The 17168-nt window shown below is 43.0% G+C and overlaps 1 protein-coding gene across 2 annotated transcripts in view; it reads right to left on the bottom strand.

Moving 5' to 3' along the window:
• Positions 1-3056: 3056 nt before the first annotated feature.
• The window catches only part of egfra (epidermal growth factor receptor a (erythroblastic leukemia viral (v-erb-b) oncogene homolog, avian)), a 41949-nt gene continuing 27837 nt past the window's right edge, over positions 3057-17168 (bottom strand). For both annotated transcript variants that reach the window (XM_015956651.3, XM_070541640.1), the window contains exons 16-28: positions 16429-16467; positions 15462-15606; positions 15263-15385; positions 14832-14930; positions 10960-11145; positions 10656-10811; positions 9636-9711; positions 8742-8888; positions 6601-6698; positions 6353-6520; positions 4785-4832; positions 4603-4696; positions 3057-3820 (exon numbers count right to left, since the gene is read on the bottom strand). In XM_015956651.3, coding sequence (XP_015812137.1) covers positions 3501-3820; positions 4603-4696; positions 4785-4832; positions 6353-6520; positions 6601-6698; positions 8742-8888; positions 9636-9711; positions 10656-10811; positions 10960-11145; positions 14832-14930; positions 15263-15385; positions 15462-15606; positions 16429-16467 — 1699 coding nt within the window. In that variant the 3' untranslated portion in view covers positions 3057-3500. The remainder of the gene's footprint in view (positions 3821-4602; positions 4697-4784; positions 4833-6352; positions 6521-6600; positions 6699-8741; positions 8889-9635; positions 9712-10655; positions 10812-10959; positions 11146-14831; positions 14931-15262; positions 15386-15461; positions 15607-16428; positions 16468-17168) is intronic.

Raw genomic sequence — 17168 nt, 5'->3', positions numbered from 1 at the left:
TCGGTGCTGCCACCCAGCGGTGTTAAAGACACACTGCACCCAGCACCAAGACGCAGGAGACAATTTTCTTTGAAATCTCATCCTTTTAGCGAGCTTGAGAGGAATTGAATCAAACCAAGGTCAACCCCAGCTAAAATATTGGGGTTTTGAGTTTTGATTTCATTACACACACACACACACACACACACACACACACACACACACACACACACACACACACACACACACACACACACACACACACACACACACACACACACACACACACACACACACACACACACACACACACATACACAAACAACTACAAAGCTTGTTTTATTTACTGAAATTGCTTTTGGGGAGTGCACATTTATTTATTTTTACAATATTGGCATAAACTAACAACTTTACTTGAATGTTTTACAAAACAATTGTCTTCTTGCACCAGATTAAAGTAAAATTTCATTACAAAAACTACAGATGTAGTTTTTTCTTTTTCCTTTACAGATTAAGCCTCTGGAGGCAGGCATTGCAAATTTGCAACAGTTAAAACCCACCTACCTGGTTACTCCACATACATATTTCATGAGCATTTTTTAACTCAGAAGTACCCCTGAAGGACTTCGTTGTTCGTCCTTTTATCAAAACTTATTTTGAGCCTGAGATGGTTTATGTCCAGTTAAAAAATCAGTTGTTTGATACTTTCTTTTCTTGTTTTCTTGTTCACTCTTCCTTCTTCCATCTCAGGAACATTGCTAAGTTGAGTCCCATTCTGTCTCGCTCTGAACTTGAGACAGTTATCCACACCTTCATCTCCTCACGCTTAGACTACTGTAACTCTCTTTTCACGTGTCTGAGCAGAACCTCCCTGAACCGTCTACAGGTGGTTCAGAATGCCTGTGCTCGGCTTCTGACCAAATCATCAAAGTACACTCACATCACCCTGCTTCTCCTCCAGCTTCACTGGCTGCCAGTCACCTTCAGGGGTCTTTTCAAGATCCTGGTTCTGGTCTATAGGGCCTTACATGGACAAGCACCATCTTACATTGGTGATCTTCTTAGTCCCTACACCCCCAGCAGGTCCCTGAGGTCCAGTGATCAAAGCCTACTGGTTGTTCAGCGTACCAGGCTAAAGACCAAAGGTGACAGATCATTTGCTGCTGTGGCCCCCAGACTCTGGAACTCTCTCCCCCTGAGCCTGAGATCAGTGGACTCAGTGAAAACTCACCTTTTCAAGCTGGTTTTGGTGTGACCTTCATCACCCTCTCCTTGTTCTGCTCTTTCTACCCATTCCACTGTCCTCAGGATCCACTGATTTCCCTCTTTCCTATTCACTCTCTCCCTTTCTTGACATTTTTAATCACAATTGTCTATTTTGCTCATTTAAAATATCTATTTTAATCACTTCTAAATTCTTTTTTTATATTTTACATTTTTTGTTTTTGTGAAGCGCCTCGTGATTTTCATCTTGAAAGACGCTATAAAAAGATCTTTTCTTCTTCTTCTTCTTCTTCTTCTTCTTCTTCTTCTTCTTCTGCTTCTTCCTTGCAATGCTGAAGCAATTAGAAGATGGTGGTAAGAATCAACTTATAACAACTAAGATCATTCCACATTTGTCTCTTAACTCATTTTTGTACCAAATCCAAAACTATTTTAAACTTTCATTGTGACAAAGATTTTGTGACAATGGATTTTTTTGTAGCTGCAGCCCAGAGAGAAGTTATCTGCCATTCAGAAGGCTATCAGTCTGACTGATCCCTGATCCTCCCACCTGACGGTAGCTGCTGTCTGCAACATTAAAAACCCACCAAACATAATCATGACCTGCAATACAAGATGCATTTACCAACTATTTCTAAGCTAAAAAAAAAACAGCTTTAAATATACACTCTTTTGAGCATGTAGCCAAAATAATTCCAGGGGTATGCCCCTCCCCCCTGCAAAAAGGCTGGCCACCCCAACTAAAATTTTCTAGACAAGCCTCTGAATAATTAATATAATCCTCTTTTTGATAAATTAGGATTTTGTTCCTGAATGCAGACTAACATATTTCATTATAATCATAAAGCTTTAATTTGATCAATGCCCCAATTTGGTAATTTAGTCTAAATCCAGTCTTAACATTTTTGGCCTTCTGATAATGACACTTACGTTTATATTCACAAAAAGAAAGTAAAAAGTGGTTTTACACAGCTGATTATCAGCTGATGAAGGTCCTTTTATATGAGTTTTGCTTGAAGTGAAAGCTCAAGATCACTTTCAATAGATAAAAATATTTATTTATTCTCTGAATGATATAATCACAGTCAGAAATAGTGCATATGCACATAGTATGACAAAACTGGGTATTGAGTATAAATTACAGGTGAGTATTTTGGGATACATTACAGAATAATCGCTGTTCTCTGTACACGTACCTGTGTAAAATCACAAACCAGCTGCTACAATAGAACATTCCTTTAAAACTAGGAATAATATTTGCAGAGTTAATGCTCTTGCAAGACCGAATAACATTAAAGCCATGGAGCTGATTCATGTCAAAAAGAACCACTTGTGAAACAACTCTACAAAAACACAAAAGAACAATTTTTTTATTTCTGACACTGTCATTCTAATCTTCCAAAATGCAACACGAGTAAAATGCTACAACTATGACATGGCATCACCCTGCATTTCTCAACAAAATCCAAGCAGAAAAATATCTCTGGGAACAGAAATATCATATTTTTGTAAGTATGCGTTTGCTGAGAAAAATTTAAAATCCCATGTAATCAGCCCTAAAAACCGTGCTGAGAACTTTTCGTTTCTGCAAAAAAACTGTGCCTCTTGTTACAAAGTGCTGCAGGTTTTGAGCTACAAAAACACAGCCGAGCAAACAAGACCTGAGTCACATCTGCTGTATTTGCCGTCACATTCTTCACATAGTTTGGTGTGATAAAGACGTACAAGCATGAAGAAGAAACTCGCTGGTAGATTTTAATGCACACAAACCTGTTTTTGGAAGGTAAGGACATTTTGCTCTTTCTTTTCTTTAAAACAGATTTTACATTCTGTACATGACCAGTTTATTTTTTCTTTTTTTGCTGACTAATCCTTCAGAGGAAACCTGAATCAGCTACTTCCTCTAAAACTTCCTCTAGTCTTTAGTAGAAATCAGGTTCAGGTCTACAAAAACACATGCTCCTCATGCTTCTGCTTTCCCTCCCATATAATGGATCTTTTTCACATTTTACCCTCCATTCACACGTTTGCATCCCAGGAAATATCTGCGGCAGATCTTCACTTCCTCGTATTGGTAACATTAAAAAGGCTGACTGCTCTGGCATCAACTGAGACACGATCAACTCATTGTTTGCCTTGTTTGAATTAGTAAATGTCTTCTTTTTGTTGGGTGGAGAGGAAAAAAAAAACACTCCAAAACACAGCACTTATTCATTTGTTTCCAGCTATAGGAAATCTCTCTCTCTCAGTGGAACAGAAAACAGTCTTATTTCTCTTCTTCCGATCCCGCAAAGTCCTCAGTGCGGGCCCAGGTACTCTGAGTTCTCAGCAGCAGGTATGTGTCCGTTTGTGTGGGTTTTGAAGGTGGGAGTGAAGTCTTGTTGGTAATCCGGGTTGTCTATGCTGTTGTGGGGTTGGAACTTCTGAGCGCCGCGGACCCCACCATTGGCCGGGAGCTCGTTTAGGTATTCAGGACCGTTGGACCCGGTCTTAAAGTAGTTCAGGTACTCGTTCTCAGTGTCGTCTGATGAAATGGTGGGAAGGAGAGGGCGAGATGAACACGAGCGCTGGTAGATGGGATTCGCCAAGTTGGACACTCCATTCTGGTTCATGTAGTCTATAAGACAACCAAATACTTTTAAGTGCCACATAAACTTTTATTTTCTTTTTGCTTTTATTCATTTTGGTGAGTTATCAGCAGTTAGAGGTGGGTAACAGGGGTGGTTCTGAGGGGTCTGGGGTCCAGGGTGGGCTAGTGCCACCCTGACAGTATGCTTGCCCCCCCCCCCCCCCTGCTGAGGGCAGACCCTTAGCATATAAGTACATAGAAGCAATGGTTTTGAGTCAAGAGCAGAAAGAGGTACTTGAGTCCATTATTTAGTAAAAGGATGTATTTGCGTTTTATTTGCGTGTATGGTGGACCGCCCCAATGACTGACATCTGTAGTGGTGAGTATGTCTCGTTGTTCATTGTCCAATTGCGTGCAGAGACAGTTTCAAAGACAATCGTAGCTTCCATCCCACAACTGAGCTCTCTCTATGTGTCGTGGCCAGACTATCATCAATCACCAATTTGTAATCAAATCAGAGCTGCGCTCAAGATAATTTCTTATAACTGATACAATTCCCTATATGATGAATAGCAGGTTAATAAACACACAAATAAACTGATTTTAAAAGGTCTAAAAAACACGTTGTTCGCTTGCAGTTATTATTTGCACCAATAGTTTTTTTTAAAGAAACCAGTAAATAAAAGCAAAATCAGATAACGATGCAATCCATCTTGTCCACTAGATGACACCATTTCTCACTATGCCAAATACAAAGGGCAGTGGGACAGGGTCAAAGAGCAATACCACTGTTTTAATACTGAGTGCGATGTTATTTGAAGGATACTTGCCTGGAGCTGGCTGGAAGGCATCGTCTAACGGGTTACCAGTGGGATCAGGAATGTAGCGGAGAACCATGCTCCCATCTCGGCTTGGGACTCCATTCTGCAAAAAGGGATAGAAGCCTTCAGTCACACGGCTACAATAAAGGAACGTCATTTAAGACTGATTTAATAGCTTGTTCATAACTCACCAGTAAACCATTTCTGTTTTGGAAGGTTTCAGTGCTGCTGTTGAGGCTCTGAAACAGACATCAACACTTATTGTTTTTAATTTGATTGTTTTTCTTTTTAATAAGGTCCCAGGGAGATTGTCTAAAAGAAGAAAGGATCTTCAGAACACAGTTACGGGGGTCAAATCAGATCAGATTTACTCCCATCATGTCTGTTAGCACTTAACTCAGAGAACGGAAAACCATAAAAAGAGAGCAAATACAGAAAACAGAGCGACAGCTCTGGCAATCCAATTACTTTCTACATGAGAAGGAAATTGAAGACGCTGAAGAGGCGAACCTCTGTGATAAAAAATAAATAAATAAAAAAGGGATATTACAAAAACAGACCAGTGTGAACTCCTCCTGATTGCCTGTGAAGGTAATCAAAACTGATTCTCCAGCTAGAAGAGTCAGACCTACGCCTTGGCCTTCACGAAACCTGAAGAGGAAGAGTTTTTCTCACTCAGTCTTCATCAATCAAAGGCCAACTGGCAGGAAACGTGGGGAGAGGGTCGATGAGAGGCATGAGGAGGAGTAAGGACAGAACGGCTGCAGCTATGAGCCAGAAGGGCTCAGGCCAGGTAACTCGGATCACATCTTCTGTACAGAATGATCATCAGTTTAATAGCTGATGTTCTCTCCCTTCTGATTTGATTACAAGCTAATTGTTTCTAACGAGCTAATAGATGGTAGTGTTCATTTCCACTCTGGATCACGGGCTACGGTTAAATCGTGCAATTAAAAATTCAAAAGCTTGACTGCACCTTGGCAACGAGTGCACAGCTGAAGGATGTAATGCAGCTACTTTCTCCATTAATGCAGCTTTTTTCTACATAATTGCAAACTGCCCTTTTTCTTTCCCTTTTAGTGTTTCGGTATTAAAAATAGTGATTTGTGCTGAAAGCACTAAAAGCAGAACCAGAATTCAAACTTTATGTGAAATTTGTGGTTTATTTTCATGAAAGCACAACAATAACCTGCTGGGATTTGTAACAAGGCTATGAATGATCAAACAAAACATCACCAACCAAACAAGGTGGGTTTTTAGCAAAACTCTGCCATCTTGTGGCAGATGGACTTAGCAAAATGCAAAACATGCTGGAATTGTCTGAGGGCATATTGCTCCCTCATTAATTTAAGTTTATTCAAGATAAGAAAACAATTTGTAATCAAAATACAACATGTTAACCCTTTGATGCATGAATTATGAAATCTTCAACCATGATTTTTTAAACAAATTTTTTCATTCATTTTTAGGTGTGAATGAAACAAATTTCAACAAATTTTTTTTGTAACATTTTGTTAATTTACAAATAATTTATTACACGTCCATCTCAGTGGACAGCGTGCATTCTGAACATGAAATATGTTGGCTTGACTTGCTGAAGCCCAAATGGAGGGGCTCACACGCAATAAAGTCTTCAACAGCTGTGCTTAATAGCAAAAGTAACAATTTTGAGTACCTGTCCACTGTAGTGACCATTATGCATCAAAGGGTTAAAGCTGACAAACAGGTATTTGAAACTCTTCTGAGCACAGGAACTCACCGTAGAGTGGAGCAGCGGGGTGTAGGAGGTGCTGGGACTGCTGAAGAATCTGTGCTGAGGCACCAGGTACTCGTCTGCATCTACACCGTCCTCCATGTCCTCCCCGCTGATCAGGCTGCGGTAGAACGTAGTGTCTGTAGGACTTGGTAGGTGCATACGGTCATCACCCTGGAACAGAAAAGTTTTATGGTTCCTATACATCTTTTCATCCTTTAACTTCCTGCAGATTTAGGTACTCTGAGTTTTACCTGAATGACAAGATATCGGGACGGATCTCGAGCCATCTTTGTAAATTCGGATATTAGTTCTCGGAAATGAGGCCGGCTTTCTGCATCGATCATCCAACCTGCATGATGGAGGTAGTCAAGGTTATTTATTTGATGAAGTATTGGCAGTTCAAAAGGAGACACGTGCCTTTTTTTAAGGCGCATTATGTAGAAATGAAGTAAAAATGACTGGTTACTGCAACCACTTTAAACCACTCAGGAGTTTTTTGCCAGCCATCGTCAATTTACAGTTGTCGGCGCTGCAGTATTAGCTCACAGGAGACACGACAACCCCATGCTCACTGATGGTAAACAGTGGTTACGTCCCTCCTTTCTTTGTTTTGAAAGGAGAAAAATGGACAATCCCCACAGCCAGCTGGATATGAAATATGTTTTAGTATAACCTTCCTTTCAAATTGATTGAAACAGACTCTTTTGGGATTTTCTCTCAATAAAATTCTCACAATATTCTTTCATACTGCACCTTTGAGATTAATAGTCCTATGGTCAACACAAAAGATATTTATGAAGTGCTTTGATCCAACTCCATCTCACACAAAGCTATATCAATAGTTTAATTCTTGACATTTTCAGTACCTTCCAGAATGAGCTGCTTCAGGACTCTAAACTTTAAAGAACAAGTTGGAGCTGGCCACACCCACCCATCTCCCGCTCAAGCTGCTATTTACCCTTTGCACGTGACATCACGCCACTCATGGGACCGCCCCGTTCGCCATGATGGATGGCAAAAAGACCATTTACACACGTTGAAACTCTGGTGAAGCTAGTCAAAACAAGCCAGTTTGTAGCCTTTTATCGCTTTTATTTAGTTGGTTTCACAGTGAAACAGTAAAAACTTGCTATGTGGCTGGCTGCACTAACAGACAAGGATGTAAAGTCAACTCGTTATTTATTTATTTATTTTTTCAAATAACGCGGATCGAGACTGAGGACGGAGATGAACTGCAGCGATCAATCAAACGGACTAACAGCCCTCAGGTTTACAGCAAACGTGTTTTTACCGGGTAAGATTAATGTTTATTTATTTCATGACGAAGACAGGGGACACGGACAAACGTGATGCGTTCTTCTGATAGATGGATATTTCACCATGAAGGACTAGCGGTACCGTGGTACCGTCCACTGTAGTGAAATGCAAGATAATTACAATATTGCTCCAATGTATGATTACGTGTGTTAAAATTACGTTATTTAGTACAAGCGTCGCCGTTAAGAGAGATCTTGTCTCATCCCGGTGTGAGAGCAGCAGCTGAACACGCGGTGACACCACCAGCAACAAAAACTAGTAGGACATTTTTTAAATCAGCTTCGGTGTAAAGTGAAACGCTGTTTATAACAAAATGTTATAAATCCATTCGGGTGCATTTAGGCAAAGTAGGCAGCTTGTTTACATCGGTGAACAGCTGCAGAGAGAACTTAAGCTAACGTTCGTAAGCTAGTTAATAACACTTAACTTTTGTAAATATCGCTCTCTATGAGCCCCATCTAGGTGCGCTACTTCTTCTGATAACTAAGCATCGGCTTGAACTAGTAGAGGGAATGCTAAAGATCGCAAAAACTATTTCAGGCTCTACTTTTCCCTTTGTTTAGTACTTGTGTCGCTCACTGTTTACATGCTTTTGCCGCCCAGTATGGTGGACCCACGTGATTAGGTGACGTAGGTGCAAAGGTTCAATAAGCAACAAAGCTCCAATATCCAAGAGGAGGTCAGAGTAGAGTTGCTTGTCCTCCACTCTGGGGAGGTGAGAGGATGTTTTATGCTAATTATCCCACTTGTGATGTAACAATCAGGGACTTATTGAATCAGATTATTTTAGGCAAATAACTCCTAAAACCAAACAGTGTCAAAAAGTGGTTGGGCGAGTTGTTTTCCATGTTAGGAGTGTTCATAGAGACAGTAGAACCACACATGGCAGCACGATAGTGTGCAAAAGGTGAGATTTGCATATTACCCCTTTAAGAAAAGCAAGATTGATCAAAGTTTGAAAAAAAAGAAAAAGAAAGTGATCAGCCAGTGCAGGTTCATCATAAACACTAAGCATTTAATATAAGGATGATATAACTTTAATTTCTAGCAGCTACAAGCCCCTCTCCATCCTTACATTTCACCATGATCATGTAGACATCTATGGTGCAGATTGGCGGTTGAGGCAGGCGCTCCCCTTTCTCCAGAATTCCGGATATTTCACTGGCTGGAATCCCATCATATGGCTTGGTCCCAAATGTCATCAGCTCCCAGACTGTTACACCTACAGCAGAGATGTGGCGACAAATGGTAAATGTCATTCTGATGAGCTGCCTTTCACATTGTTTTACCCCTCAACAAAAAAGGGAAGAAGCATGAGCTGACAGGACGTGCGCTCCTCAAATATCACAGAGTATCAAAATGTTGACAAATTGGCTGCGTGTGCAGGAGTGGGAGTTAACAGGATGCATGTCTGTGTTGGAGGAACTGAAGGAGGGGAAAGGAGGAAAGGAAGCCCGTGGCTTCTGCCAGCATCTGCTGATGCTTTTGCCAGATTGAGCGGAAGGCCTAATCAAACCCTCGGGAAAAGGAGATTTGGAAGCAGGCCTGCTTCACAAAAATCCTGTGCTGTGTTTGTTTTTCTTTGTTTCGTGAGTGCGTAGGCTACTCCATTGTGAGTTGAGTTTGTTGTAAAGTTGTCCACCTGAACCTGCTGGTCCTAAAATCACAGATTCTGACAGGATCTCCTCTCTTTTCTTTTGTGTTTTAGTGGCTTTGGGGGCGTTTAGGGGCTTTGTACGGTCCAAAAACAACACAGAGCTTCAAAAAGGCGCTCTGCTCTTCGCTGTTAAGATGCTTTACCCAACAAGTACGGTAAATATTTCTCCAGCCAAACAGTCATTGATAGGAGAAGTGCAGCTGGTTCACGTTTCCTAATTTCACAAGGGTCCATGCTTAATCTGGAACACAGTGATTGCAGTTTTTCCTGACTGGGTTAGACGTGGGGCATGCATTCACCACACAGACTCACCGTAGCTCCAGACGTCGCTCTGATGAGTGTAAGTTCTGTTCAAGATCGATTCCAGAGCCATCCATTTTATCGGTACCTAAAGGAACACCACAGTAGCAAAACATTAATGAAAATGCTACTGATTTAAGGGCTGAATCCAAATCCAGGGGTTGCATCCTTCTGAGCACACATTTTAAGGCTGATTAAGTCACAGCAAAGTGACAAGGCTATCCAAATTAGAAGGATACTCGAAATGCATCCTAGTTCTCCCCGAATTTCAAGGACGGGTCTGGTGATCCCTTACTCGCAAAGGCTATCCCAGGATTCATTGCGGGCTGAATGGGAGATTTTTGTTCTTGTAATAATGGTGGACTGTTGCATACAGCGGCGCAGGACTGAATTCAGCCAGATGGTGGTGTCCATCAGAGGGGCACACTCATGGAATAAAATACCAGATCCCATGAGAAACATTATGATTTATAAGAAAACATTAAAACAGTGGTTAAAAATAGCCCTGCTCCAATGTATAATCCAGCCATATGTTTTCTTTGTTTCTTTTTTATGTATTTCATATAAATGCAATAGTCTTTGTGATCTACTGTATGTAATTATAATGCATACGAGTTTTATGACTGCGGATGCAAATTAGCAATTGAGCTAATTCTGGCATGGCTACATTGATGCTTCTGCTAACATGTTGATCAATATGCATTGTCCTAATTCAATAAACAAATGAATGAAAATGAAAAAAAAAATCTGAATGGGATTATAATTTTACATATCTAGCAGATTAAAATTTAAGTTGTTGTTGGAATTATCTGTTAAAACTTATAAAAATGATTTATTCATTTAATATCTTCGTGACAGTTTGGACTCAGGAACCGCAGCACTTTCCTAAATTAATTTCAAATCCTCCACCGTCTGTCGCACAGATTGTAAATGCCACCCAGTGGCAGAAGGCTCCAACACACTTTTATGAGGCAACTCGGTAAATTAAAAAAAAACATATTTCATTCAGAGTTAAACACATCTTTGACCAACCTTTCCACCATCAGCGTGGTATTCTTTCTCATCTGCGTTGAGGAGCTTGGCCAGACCGAAGTCGGTGATCTTGACATGATGAGGAGTCTTCACCAAAACATTTCTAGCTGCCAAGTCTCGATGCACCAAATGGCGCTCCTCCAGGTAGCTCATACCCTTTAATCAGACAAAGCATGCAATATAAGCTCTTTTATACCAGTCTGAGTTATAGCCCTCATCAACAGCTGAACTTTAAGAAATGAAAACAATTAAAAAACCAAAACTTGAGTTGTGTTGAGTAACTCCTTCCTGAGCTTCCTCCTACCTTGGCGATCTGCACACACCAGTTGAGCAGGTGTTGCGAGCCGATGCTGTCCTTGTTTTCTTTGACATAGTCGAGGAGGCAGCCGTACGGCATCAGCTGGGTAATGAGCTGCACCGTGGAGGTGAGACAGATGCCCAGCAGACGACACACGTGGGGGTGTTCAACACTGGCCATCACATAAGCCTCCTGTAATGAACATTAAGACGTAAATATTATCAATTTAAAAACATCCACAAAAATAAACAATCAATGATGAACAAGAGCCTGCTTCTAGACCTGCTGAAGGAGGGAAACAAAGAAAAACAACACACAACAATACAACAGGAGCAAACAATCACTGCGTCAACCTGATGAGGAAATATAAAATCAACATTGTTTAACTGAACAATCAAACAATAATAAATCACAGTGCATTAAGTGCCAACCACAGCCTTAAGACATGTGTTGAACGTGCCCAAGTCCATACTTATGAGAGCATCATGTGAGCACCTGTGTGTGTACACGCGCTTGTTTATGTAAGGTTTCTCTATAGGAGCGTCCAATAGAGACTGTGAGGGGCCACAGATCTGCCCCCCAAAGATGTGTAGGAGATGGAAGGAGCTCCAAGTCTCAGAGATCCAGGAGCTGCCCCAGAGCGCAGGGATCCCAGGGAGACTGCAACCAGAAAAGCCCCTGCCCCCCTCAAGTGGCGCAGAGGATCACCCCGGGGGTCACAACCAGCAGCCGGCAGAGACCCGGGGGATATCAGCGGCAAGCCCACAGAGACCGCCCATATCCTCCCACCCCCAAGTTGGCCGAGCCCGGAACCCAGCAACTCGGGACCCAGAGGCGACCAGCCCCGCCGGGGACCCAAGAGAGCCCAGCAACCCAGATCCCACCAGGCAGCCACCGAGAATAATCAGGCAGACGCCAAAAATCTTAAACCCCCTGGCCCGAGAACCATGAACACTCAGGCAGACCAAGGCACTGCACTCCACACCAAGCGTGAAAGGGAGAGAGGAGGCGAAGATGTGTAGCAGCAAAAAAAAGTCCCAGGAGAGGGGAGGAGTCAAAGGCCCTACCTGACATACGCAGTCACACACTCCCTCCCTCATGCTGTCACATACACATACAACCTAAGACTCACAAAAATACACGACAGACACCCACTCATGCTCCCCATACACACCCTATTCATTCTGGTCCTGGTACTGCTGCACAAAGGGTACAACCATCACCGGTTCCCTGAGTTCGACCCTTCCTGCTGGGGTGCTGATGAGCAGGCTCCCTCACCCAACGCCGAGCAAAGCGACCCACCACCCCAGACCCCAGCCAGACGACCAGATCCCCCTCCTAGCCTCCAGCCCTGGGAAGCCAAGCGACAACAGAGGTGTGCTAAGACCCCTAGTCACCCTCTGCCTGCTCCAATACAGTGTTGGTACGTGTTGATAAGGTGTATTCCATGGCTGTGGTGAGCGGGCAGTGCAGGCATCGTCTGGCCTACGCCAGCTGATGCCACCACACCACCCCTCTTCCCCCCACAGTCCTCTGTGTCTAAGTGCAGTTTAAAATTGGAAATGGGCACCGGCACTTGGGATGAGGCTAAAAGATCCCCTTGCCAAATGCTGTTGAATGTGCTCACTCCCGAAGCCCTAAGTGTGTGTTTGCGTGGAATGTCATTGGTATTTAATGTGCAAATAAAATTGGGGGGCAGTCTGCCACAGGAATGTGGAAATGGGGTCCATACCCACACCCCCTGACTTGTCCACCCCCCAAGGTCCTGTGTACATGTTTGTGTGATGATGTGAGGGAGCAGGAGAAGAAAAATGTGTGGGGATGGGGAGGAATGGTTGGTTGTGCCTAGGCCATCCAGGGAGCCAGCTCCACCACAGGCCCCAATAGGCCCCTCCATTGCCAAAATGCCACCCAGGGCATGGAGACCCCAGCCCATCTTGCCAGGACCCAAAGTAGCAGAATCGCAGAGCTCCACAGACTCTGAGGGAATCAATGCAGCCCCACCCCAGCAGGATATCTACTCCCATACCTGCATTTACACAGCTTCCAGAATATATAAGACATAGGACATCCAGGTAAGGTTGGGTCCTCCCCTTCCTGGACATCCCCCTCCCCCATGATGGGACAACAGAGGAGCCAAGGTCTACTTGAGGCCCCTGAGCCTGGGCCAGGCACTGCCACATGTTCCCGACTTCTTCCCGGCAGCATATATGTCAGGACCTGACCCCCACGCACCGAGCCCCCAGGCCCTCACTCAGACCCATTCAGGGGCAATGCAGCCACCAAGCAGCAACCCATGGCTGCTGCCAAGGCCCCCAAGGGGCCCCACTCACAACTGTCAGTCGTCTTCCCCCCCCCCCCCCCCCCCCCCCACCCCCCCGAGGCAACCCAAGCACCTCCAGAGGGGGCAGCAGCCCCCCAGCCTCAGACACCCCCCCAGTGAACCCACCTCCAGGGAATGTCCAGATACTCCAAACTCAGACCCTCCACCCCATCACCCATATCAGCCCGCAGGACAATATCAATGACCAACCCCCCCATCCCCCACCCCCCACCCCCACCCATCATCGCTATGTGATGGAACCGATCAAAGGAGCCCAAAGAGATTGACTTGACGTGGAAGCAGAGGGTGTATCAAGTGCAATATGATCTAACATAAATATTTCTATACTGGTTAATGCAAAGGGTATCTCTATTTTTCCAATTCATGAGGATAGTTTTCTTAGCGATGCATATGGCAGTCAGAACCATCATTTTGTAAGGAAGCATGGAAATAACAAACATGTTATTAATACAAATTTATTACAAAGCTGCGTCTTTACTCATATGCGCCTTCCCACAACAGGGATGCACATTTCGGCAGGCACGCACTTTTCCAGCTCTGGGTCCTGCGCCCGTTGATGATGTCACACTATATGATTGGGTGGACGTACGACTGTAAGAAACATGAATTTTATAACAAAACTGCTAAACTCTTTCCAAAACCTATGTGAAAGAACAGAATCGACAAAGAGATGCAATATATTTTGGCTGAGTGGTATTGCTGTAGTATGACATCATCAGCAGATGCAGCACCCCAAGTAGATCCAGAAACAACAGGGAAACTACCATGAAATGTATGTACTGCCCCCTAGTGGCAAGAAATTACACACTGCCACTTTAAACAATAAAAGAGGATATGTGCATGTTAATGTCCAGGCAGCAGATAGCTCGAGAACTGTCTGCGGGATGCTGACTGTTAGTGGATACGTATTTTACACAGCCAGCTTTATTTTGTTGCCAGAAAATCTGCTTTGAGAATACACTGGGATTATCGACACAGGCCAGGACAAAAGCAGAAAAAGTTGGTTTCTTGCAGGAGAAACAGATATTTAAACTGAGGTTTCCTCTCATTTATAAAATAATCCCAAGAAAAGTTTACAGGATGAGACTGATGCACGTTTGTCTGATTGCAGCGATGCATTTAGAACAAGCTGCACCCCTCCTTCTCAGATTACACACCAGCAACACCATCACTCCCAAATGAATTAATCCCATTTCCCCAAAACAGCGCATGGCATTCTCTTTTCAGCGTGGCACATTCTCCATTACAAAGAAAACAAGAGCATGTCAGTTTGGAACAAAGCTCCGTGAGCTATAAACAGCACCAACATGAAAGCAGAGTCCAGCATGCAAGCAACAATCCCTTTGTGCAGCACTTGAAGCTAAAAAGTTGGGCCCTTCTTCACCATAAAGTAAAGGTATTTTGATAATTACTTAGAAAAACACAAATATCTCATTTCCAGACTCTCAGCAGCGGGAATAACATTTCAGATGAATCATCACTGTAACCACACAGACCAGAAAGTTTGGTTTAAATGAGCGAACTTTGAACTCACATCCAGGATCTCTTTGTTGGCTTTTGGAGAAGTGGCCTCTCGCAAAACCTTGATGGCCACCGGTATCTTCACATCCTCTCCCTCTGGCACCCACAGACCCTTCAGAGACACAGTTTCATTTGATCTGAACAGGATTTTTTGCAATAACACTTTTAAGGTTTACACATCGACTAGAAACACAGACACCTCAATTCTATCTGAATTCCTTCCTTAAATTTTTAACAAATAAAAGCTTAACCCGTATCCCTGGATGTGGTTATTACAACAGCGAGAGTGCAGCCACTCATGCGTGACGTGCCGAGTTAAAAATGCATGTTCTAAGTGAAAGATTGAAAACATGTGTTGGTATGACTTTCAGTCCTAGTGAGCACCAGCCTAAAGAAAAAACTACCTGAATAACAAGCATTACATGTAGAATGAATAATTTTTACTTTGTAAACTGTCCCAAAAGCTCCTGATCCCAAAACCTTCATTTTCTTAAATTCCGGTTCCTTCAGGATCCGCAGCAGAGCCTGGTTTGGAGCCTGCCCGCTTGGAGTGAGCGGCTCAACAAGCTAGAAATAGAGAGGAAAAAACAGGTTTTAAATAAAACCTCTAATTTTTTTGTGCTATACGAGCACCTGCGCTCACCCCTCTCTCTTGGAGAAGTCTGCGCATGGTCCTCTTCCTCTTGATGTGTCGGCGGCGGAGCAACACGAAGACAGACAGGCCTGCGATCAGAGCGGCCAGAAGCCCGCCAACAACACCAGCCGCAATCATGGACAGACCTGAGGGGCTTCAGGACAGAAGGACAATAATATAAATGCAATAGAGTTTGTTTCATCATCTATTTAGGCCTCATATGCAGAATATTTTACATTTTTGCTAATCTTTGAAATGAAACATGAGCAGATTGCACCACAAAGCCCAAAAGTAAATAGAGAACGCCATTAAACTACAACAATAATATGAGTGAGAAGGTTTCTCCTATCTGTAGACCAGCCTACAAATCAAGTTGAACTTTGAGATGCTGGCAGGTCTTTTGCCTGGTGGTATGAGTGTCCGCCCTGAGACTGGGAGATGGTGGGTTCCATGGTCGGGCCATACAAAAGACCTTAAAAATGGGGCCCAATGCCTCTTAGCTGGACACTCAGCATTAGGGGTTTGATTGGGGGGTTTAAAATGCCAAATGGTTCCCCAGCGCGGCTGTGTCTGCAGGTCACCGCTCCCCCAAAGGATGGGTCAAATGTGGGGAACAAATTTCACACAGACTTGACAACTAATGGGGCTTTAACTTTCATGTGTGTTTTGTTGTATTGCATATTGTTCTGGACCTGGCATCTTCCTGCATCACTCGCTTTTCTACTTTAAAACATGCAAAACTGATTATTTCACTACAAATAGTGTTTCACAGATTGTACTGAAGATGATGATGAACATTAACTTTGCTGCAGCGGTTTCTTTGTGACTCAACATGCTGCTCTTGGAACGATCAATGTTTGTCTACCACTCCTGAGGTGGGGTTAACAAGGATGTTGGATTTCCTCCATCTGGCTGCAGATCGGTGGTGTTATTGTTTTAGCTTGATGAGTAACGCCTCGCTGGAGCAACCACTTACCTTTTAATGTGGCAGCCTTCGAGCCCAGGACCTGTACACCTTTGAACAGAAAATATTTCATGTTAGTATTCTGTTCTTTCACTCTAAACACACCAAGAGAAGCTAAACACTGCTTTGCAAATGTCAATTTGTTCTGTTACACTTCTTTATTTTCTGACAGGTTTGATTTCACTTCTGCCAGCAAAACGGTTCAAGTTTCTGTCATTTTGTACAAAACTAAATACTAAACCAGATCAGCTGGAAACTATTTATTTCCAAATTTTCAACTGAAGCATTCATAAAACATCAAACTATACTGAGGTACTTTGAAATACGTATCGTATTTTCCTGTGTAAAAAAAGGTAGCCAGACTCTACCAGACGTGGCTGGTTAATGTGACAGCTTTCGGTGGTTTTGAGGGGTTTTCAGAACCGTTTCCTTCTCATTCACCCGGATGTGCCACCATGCCACAGTGTGGGGCTCAGAAAACATCAGTTCTGGGTTGAATCATTACGGTTTTGTTTCTTAAGTGGAGTACAGACCAGTAAAATTAAATACTGCAACAAGAGAATAAATAAATAAAATAAAAACAAACAGTAACCAATGGAAACAGAGAATATACAAAAGCAGGAGTATACAGGAATATTCTTATTTCCAGCTTTTCCACCAAATCGTTTCATTTTAGACATCTCAACTGACCGAAGGGTTCATACTTCTGAAAATGTTTAAAAAAAGATAAATATTTGCAACACAGAAATGCA

Source organism: Nothobranchius furzeri, chromosome 11 (genome assembly GCF_043380555.1).
Source record: "Nothobranchius furzeri strain GRZ-AD chromosome 11, NfurGRZ-RIMD1, whole genome shotgun sequence".
Lineage (NCBI taxonomy): Eukaryota > Metazoa > Chordata > Actinopteri > Cyprinodontiformes > Nothobranchiidae > Nothobranchius > Nothobranchius furzeri.
This window is presented reverse-complemented; position numbering and strand designations above follow the sequence as displayed.